General features: G+C 42.3%; 1 protein-coding gene across 1 annotated transcript in view; it reads left to right on the forward strand.

Annotated features, from left to right (window-relative positions):
- Positions 1-7,415, forward strand: part of LOC115197781 (potassium voltage-gated channel subfamily KQT member 1-like) — a 245,666-nt gene extending 238,251 nt beyond the window's left edge. Inside the window, exon 18 of the mRNA XM_029759575.1 lies at positions 7,239-7,415. Within this exon, the coding sequence (XP_029615435.1) occupies positions 7,239-7,415 (177 nt within the window). The remainder of the gene's footprint in view (positions 1-7,238) is intronic.
- The last annotated feature ends 748 nt before the right edge of the window (positions 7,416-8,163 follow it).

An 8,163-nucleotide genomic window follows, 5' to 3' on the forward strand; every position in this document is an offset into this window, starting at 1 on the left:
GCCAGTCTGTGGACGTTGAAGTCAAAGCCAGTCCAGACCAGATCAAATCTGAACCAAACATCAATGTCTACAGTATGTTTGGGCCAAATCATGGACAGACCGGACCGGACCAAATCTGAACCAAACAGATGTCTATGATTGGTTCAGATTTGGTCCGGTACAAAAAAAAGACATCTAAAAGACGTCGGCATCTGTCCGTGTTTATTAAGAGGACATTCCTGGAGATGTTGCCGTTTAAACCTGTGTTTTTCTCCTGAATACTACTTCATAATACTACCTAATAATAGTTCTACATATACACATCTAGGATATAAAACAATTCTCAGCCTATTACTTTCTCACGGATTTGTTGCAATAGAACGTCTCTATTTCTTAGTATCCATGCTATTACTGTATGTTATTAACATGAATAAACTGTAATACCTCAACAGCAGCAACCCGACCTTTCCCTCCCTCCAACAGATGGCAGTATGAATCACATGATTACATGTGTCAGAGAGTTTCCCTGAAGTTTTCCTTCCAGAAACCTTGTTTAGATTAACCGACTGTGTTTGTTCCACTCAGATGGTAAAGCTAGAAGAGTTCTTCCCCGAAGCAGCTTCAACACAGAGTAATTATCCATAGTAATTATGCTATTGCCCCTCTGGAAAGAAAAAAAAAATAAGCTAAATTTAGACCTGCAGTATTATATTCTACCTCGACCCAGCCCAGAAATGGACTGCGTCCGAAATGGTAACTTATTCGCTATATAGTGCACTACTTTTTGACCAGGGCCTATAGACTCTGGTCAAAAGTAGTGCACTATATTGGTACTAGGGTGCCATTTCAGATGCAGACATGGCCTTTATTTGGACTCAAAATGAACCATGCAATTAGACCAGGCAGTCCAGTCTTTCAGTCCAGTCTGCGAGCAGGAGGAGATTTGCTCGATGTGCTAATTAACTGTGACAAGAACTACTATAATTTTAGGCAGGTTTCTATTTCTCTCGTTTATTTTTGCTGTGTGATAACTGGTGTTTAGTAGGCTGACTAGGGTCACACATGAGTATGATTGGACAGACCTAGTCCCAAGCTGTGACAAGCCTGAGCTCTGGACTGAACTGACTGCTTTGCTGTTGTTGTTGTCGTCAAACAAACTCAAACGAACAAAGAACGGGGCATTTGGCGTTCAGCAGTGTTTAGCGGCTGGGTGAGGCTGCTCTGCAGATAATACAGCTGGTCCCAGGGAAGGGGCAGGAGGTAAGCCAGGAACGGAAGGGTGTTCCTCTGTCAACACAGCCACTGGGTCCTGGTCCCCTGTCCCCAGTTGGTCCCCACTAAGCCCACGTTCCCCCCACTGCTGTCCCTCTGTGAAGAGACACTTTGGGACAGACAGGGTTGCAGAGAGAGGGTTGGGCCTCTATGGGTCTCAGAACAGTGTTTCCCCTACTATTGGTTAGGCTTGGCAGGGTGGGGTCCCAGCCTAGCTTTGTTGTCCCCCTCCTAAACAAATTTGGCCCCATATAGTTTCAGTTAAACATTCAATTGAAAATGTTTGTGTTTTTCAGGCTACTGTGTTATCCTAAGGGCTTTGGTGCCTCGCCCTATATATATATATAAAAAAAAGATTGTGCCACATAGTATGAGTGGGGCGGGGAGGCTGTCTGGTGGTTTGTACCATGTGTTGTTTAGGAGGGTGGAGTGGGTGGGTTGGGGACAGCTGAGGCATCACCTGTCCGTGTATCACATGTCCTTTGACACAGTGAGGCAGACAGCGTTGTCACCAGCCATCCCTGCCCCTCCACAGTGACACGATCCCAGCAGCGGTCAGTCAGTCACACACTCTTCTATGTTGCCTGCCACTGCCTATCCTGGGGTGAAGTTGCCAGCAGGCATAGATCTAGGATCAGTTTAATGGAGGTGGTTTGATAAGCACCTTGACTGAGACCAGACGACTTGTGTTAGCTCCCTGAGCTAACACCTATTAGGCTAGGGTGAGAGTTGACTGGGATGTGGACATGAAGCTAGGGTTAGGATTAGAGTTGTAGTTGAGGCTAGGGTGAGAGTTGACTGGGATGTGGACATGAAGCTAGGGTTAGGATTAGAGTTGTAGTTGAGGCTAGGGTGAGAGTTGACTGGGATGTGGACATGAAGCTAGGGTTAGGATTAGAGTTGTAGTTGAGGCTAGGGTGAGAGTTGACTGGGATGTTGACATAAAGCTACACTGAAAAAAAATGAAGGTTCTTAAACTGTTCTTCCTCGGAGCTTAAGGCTCCTTGGAGAACTCTTGCCCGATAAAGAACCTTTGAGTTAAGTGTGGGGTTCTTGACGTGGCATCTACGGTTCATCAGAATTCTAAAAGGCACTTGAAATGTATGGAAGTTATTTTCATACCACGCAGCAAATTGGCCAGTGTTAACTAGTGTTGATTTTTCAATGTAACATTTCTAGTGTTGATTCAAGAGTTAAATTAGGACTGTAAATAGTTACATTTAAACTAAGCGGTTAGTGTTGGTGTTCAAAATTGGAGTTGAACCAAAACCACACCCATCGTTATTATATTTCCCAGCATGCTCTATTGCAGGTAGATCTTTTTCTTATTGGCTGTTTCAATATCTACGTTTTTGCATATACACTGATTGAGTAATTCATCTTATGCTACTCAAATATAAACAACATAAATGTTTCTAAACTATTCCAATCTGTTACTTGGACTTATTGCAACCATTCGTGATACTGAAATGTTTTTTCCAGTTTAGATGTCTTACTCTTCCCATACCTGGCAGTCATTCTGAATGTAGGTTGCAGGTGAATAGAAATTCAAAATGTTGAATATCCCCACTCTGGCTGGATTCTAATAGGAATTACACATCACTTTGGAAACTAGCAAAATGTGACTTGCAGGCCTGATGTGGCCTGCAAACTATGAGTTTCAGGTCACTGCATTATGGTAAAACTAGGTCCTTAAAATAAGTCCTTCCTTACGAAATATATATTGTCTGAAAGACAACATATTATTCACTTAGGATCTCACTTGGTGAAGGCCACAGGACAGAGCATGTGAGAATGCAACAGCCATGTCTCTGTCTCTAGCAAACACAGTCATGGGTGGTACTGGTAACTCTTAAATTCACTCAAGGCACCCTGGGAAATATACAAACAAGGAAACCCTACAGCAGGGCTATTCAATTCCGGTCCTGGAGGGCCGAAACATTTCTGATTTTGGATTTTTGTATGGTTCTTCAAAGAACCATCCTATTTATGGTTCTTCAGAAACCCTAAAATGTTTCCCTTATTGCATCGCTCTCCAGAACCTTATTTGGTTCCAACTCGCACCTTTATTTTTAAGAGTGTAGAATTAGGGTTAGGGTTGTTACTGAGGCTAGAGTTAGGGTTGAACCAGGATGTGGACATGAAGCTAGGGTTAGGGTTAGGGTTGGATTTAAGGCCCTGGAAAAGGAGGAAAAACACAGTAACAAGAAAGGCTTGTCCATAACCCCTAGCTTCAACCCCTAACCTTGTTCAGAACTCTAGCTCGAGCCCTAACCCTAACCCTGTTCAGGATTTTAACCCTAACCCAGTTCAGCCCAGATACATGACAGGAATTCCTGACACATGCTAAAAACCATAGGCGTGCTGAGAAGTATAAATGACTGCCGACATGTTTATGATACCGTTGTATGTTCTGCCCACAGACCAGGGAGCATGTGGTCTATCTTCTTAACACAGCTATTTAGGTCATGATAAACAATGTAGTCTAATCCAAGGCTTGTTCAAACCTTTGTTTTTTTTTGCTTCCTTCCTACTTTGATGATTCTATGATGCCTGACTGAATCATCGCTGTGGGGTGATCTTATTGTATGTGATTTAATATGCTTCATCCATGGTTTCATATCCCAATAACAATGAGTGATACCCAATGTCCTGGTCTACTATAAAAGTGTCATGGCTGTCAAGCACACACACTCAAAGATGGATAAGAGGAGCCTAATCCTCAACACAAAAAAATACCAGTGAAGTCTGCAATGTGAATTTCAGACAAAATACTGCATGGTTCCTCACTATCAGTTATGACTGGAATGAGAGTCTACACATTCCTGTCTGTCTGTTGTATGAGATGCCATGGCTCATTCATGTACTTTGATGTACTTTTCTCTTCCCTTCAACTTCATCAGGACCCATTACCAGGTATCTCAATGACTATAGAGTTTGCCAGCTTGTAGTCCTAAAAAACGGAAATGACTTACCTCTGGTTCGTTCAGCCATTCCAATGGGGGAAATGAATGGGGAAAGACTAGGGTTTTGGGATAAACGCTGAAAATAAGGTCTGAGGTTAACACAGATCTGATACGTTTTGTTCTATAAGATAATAGCAGTCAGTTTACATGAACTTTATGAATTATGAAGCCTTTATGTGCTTTTTCTGATTACATAAACGCTTCAAAATTCACAAAATGTGGCGTTAGCTGATGAAGATGATCTCATGGAACAAAACGTATTAGATCTCCTCAGCCTGTGTTTACCACAGACCTTATTTTCTGCACTTATCCAAAAACATTACAAAAACGCCATTCATTTCACCATAGGCTTTGTCCAATGAACGTGACTCATATATATAACACAAGTTAGTTCCTACAAAAAGACCCCATTACTATTGGTCTCTATTGCATTTAGAAATCAGGTTAACAAGTAGTGTTAAGTAAAGCCTAAGATAATGCCTTCCTGAAAAGATAACTGGATAACTCAGATATAAAGACGCAAAGCATTGCAGTAAAGATCTGTAAAAACTCATTGATGTTCAGAAAGGTGTGTGCGCACGAGTGTGTGTGTCTGTGTGTCGGCAGACAGTCTGGGTTAGTAATAGAAAGAAGTCGCCTGGTGGAGATGCGATGTCCCTATCTATTGGGTGACAGACACACCTTTGTTTACAGTTGCAACACCATGTCAACAGTAGCCATGCAGCCACAGCTCCTTGTGTGTGTGTGTGTGTGTGTGTGTGTGTGTGTGTGTGTGTGTGTGTGTGTGTGTGTGTGTGTGTGTGTGTGTGTGTGTGTGTGTGTGTGTGTGTGTGTGTGTGTGTGTGTGTGTGTGTGTGTGTGTGTGTGTGTGTGTGTGTGTGTGTGTGTGTGTACTAAGAGCCCTCCCTCCCACTCCTGGATCACTGAACCGGCCCAGCTGCTTTAATGAGTGGTTTTAGTAGGTAGACCGTGACAGATAGACGAACATGTCATTATACACCACTGGTCTGTCATTGGGATGGGGTCATATTAGAGACCTGGCATCGCGGACAAAAGAAAGGCACAAACTCAGGGACACTCCTCAACTGCTGCACCCATTTAAATGCCCTCACTGATTTACTCCAGTCACGCACATATAATTACTAGATTTCCACTAGATGGGCCAGCTGCAAAGTCAAAATTGGCTATATATCGTAAAAATTCATAAAAAATGTGAAATTGAAGTTAGTTTAGAATAAGTAAGTATTCTTAATAATAATAATAAGTTTAGGTTTAGTTTAGAGTTCAAGTTTTATTGTCACATGCACAAGTACAGGGAAATGCTTCACTTGCTTCGCTCTACCCAATAGTGCAGTCATCAATATCAAAATAGTGTAACTAAAAGTATAAAAATATATACTGTACAGTGCCTTCGGAAAGTATTCAGACCCCTCTACCTTTTCCACATTTTGTTACGTTACAGCCTTATTCTAAAATGGATTAAATAAAAATAATTCTTCAGCAATTTACAAACAATACCCCATAATGAGAAAGCGAAAACAGGTTTTTAGAATTTTGTGCAAATTAAAAAAATAATAAGCAGAAATACCTTATTTACGAAAGTATTCAGAACCTTTGCTATGAGATTTGAAATTGAGCTCAGGTGCATCCTGTTTCCATTGATCATCCTTGAGATGTTTCTACAACTTGATTGTAATTCACCTGTGGTAAATTCAATTGTTTGGACATTCGCAGTTCACAGTGCATGTCAGAGCAAAAACCAAGCCATGCGGTCAAAGGAATTGTCCGTAGAGCACCGAAACAGCATTGTGTCGAGGCACAGATCTGGGGAAGGGTACCAAAAAAAATCTGCAGCATTTAATGTCCCCAAGAACACAGTGGCCTCAATCATTCTTAAATGGAAAAAGTTTGGAACCACCAAGACTCTTCCTAGATCTCAGAACAAGAATAGACTGACGAGTTTCAGAAGAAAGGTCTTTGTTTCTAGCCATTTTGAGCCTGTTATCAAACCCACAAATGCTGACGCTCCAGATACTCAACTAGTCTAAAGGCCAGTTTTATTGCTTCTTTAATTAGGACAACAGTTTTCAGCTGTGCTAACATAATTGCAAAAGGGTTTTCTAATGATCAATTAGCCTTTTAAAATGATAAACTTGGATTAGCTAACACAACGTGGCGTTGGAACACAGGAGTGACGGTTGCTGATAATGGGCCTCTGTATGCCTATGTAGATTTTCCATTAAAAATCTGCTGTTTCCAGCCTAAATAGTCATTAACAACATTAACAATGTCTACACTGTATTTCTGATCAATTTGATGTTATTTTAATGGCCCAAAAAATTTGCTTCTCTTTCAAAAACAAGGACATTTCTAAGTGACCCCAAACTTTTGAATGGTGGTGTATATAATAACGAAAACACCAGAAATAGGAGAGGGAGCTATATACAGGGTCAGCGCTAATACCAAATGTGCAATGTGCAGGAATACTGGAGTATTTGAAGTAGATATGTACATATAGGCGGGATTAGGAGAAAGTGATTGATAGCAGGGTCAATAATATTAATAGTAAACTAGCAGCGTAAGTGGTGGGTGGGAGTGTGGTGGTGCTGAGTGTGGTGGTGCTGAGTGTGGTGGTGCTGAGTGTGTGTATCTAAGTGTAAGTGTGTGAGTGAGGCTGTGTGTGTGCAAGAGTTACAGTATAGGTGTGATAGGCAGATATACACGTAGACAGTGGAAAGTGGACAGTGGAAAGTGACTGGTAGCAGGAATATATAAATACTTGTGGTAATAAGGCTAGGGTTAGGTTTAAAGTCAGATTGTATGACTTTGTGGCTGTGCCAGCTAGTAACTACCCTGCAGAGCTGCCTCCAGTACATGAGTCATCTCAATAAATGCCAACCTGCCAGTCAAGCATGTGTATAATATGGCCGTCTCTGTTGTTTGTTAAATGTCCTCCCTGTAGTCACCCATTATACAACATGTGCCCTTCTGTTGTTTATTTTGTGTGTGTTGTATAAATAGATATACCAGATGGACCATAAGATGGAGGCAGTGCTGAAGATCTTGGTGGACCAGTACAAGCCCAAGGCAGAGCTGCTCCTGAGGGCCCCAGCCCCTCCACCCCCAGCCCCCTACAGCTCCCGCATCAGCATCGTGAGACGTCAGAGCATCGGCGTCAGCTTGGAGGAGGGGCGGTGATGTCACAGTGGACAGACAGGCGCCAGTGATGGAACCACCAGGGGCTAGGACCAGGCATGAGATATTAGCTGTTTGGCCAGGAGGGCACAGACTCAAATAAAGAAAAAGGGAGTACTCCTCTTACTTCATTAGGAAGGTGGTGTAGTTTGGCTACTCATACATGTAGTACCCCATGCTACGCCTTGTCTCATAACCCCCAAAACCTTTATGTCACTGTCTTTGACCTCTGACCTTAGAGAGAGAATGTGAACAAGTCAACTCCTGCTTCTGTTCCCCTCTGGTGAAGAGGTGGGCTTGTCTGAAGGTTACGGGAGGTAGAGAACTTTGAGAGGTAACATGGCAGCAGTATACTGGCAGCCACAGGCATGCCGTCCATCCTCTGTCCCCCACATCATGGTGAACGGGCATATGGGGTTCTCCTCTTCTTCAGAAGTTTTTTCTCTCTATCTCCCTTTGTAGTAGCAGCACTATGAAAACCTGCTACTGAAACTTCCACAGCATAGAGTGTAGGGAAAGCACACATCATTTGCTTGTAGTTACATAAGATTAGCCTGCCACTTTCACTCCTCTGTAAATAGTCACATAAGCTATGCTAATGTATTCAACTGTATTCATTCAGTGAGGCACATCAGAGCACTGATTATTATTATCATTTCCAAGCAAACCAACACATTAATGACATTATTAGGAGCACTCACTAAAGACCACAGCAGACCAGCAGTCTAACAGAGGAATTCTTCAAATCCTA

Source organism: Salmo trutta, chromosome 7 (assembly GCF_901001165.1).
Source record: "Salmo trutta chromosome 7, fSalTru1.1, whole genome shotgun sequence".
Classification (NCBI taxonomy): domain Eukaryota; kingdom Metazoa; phylum Chordata; class Actinopteri; order Salmoniformes; family Salmonidae; genus Salmo; species Salmo trutta.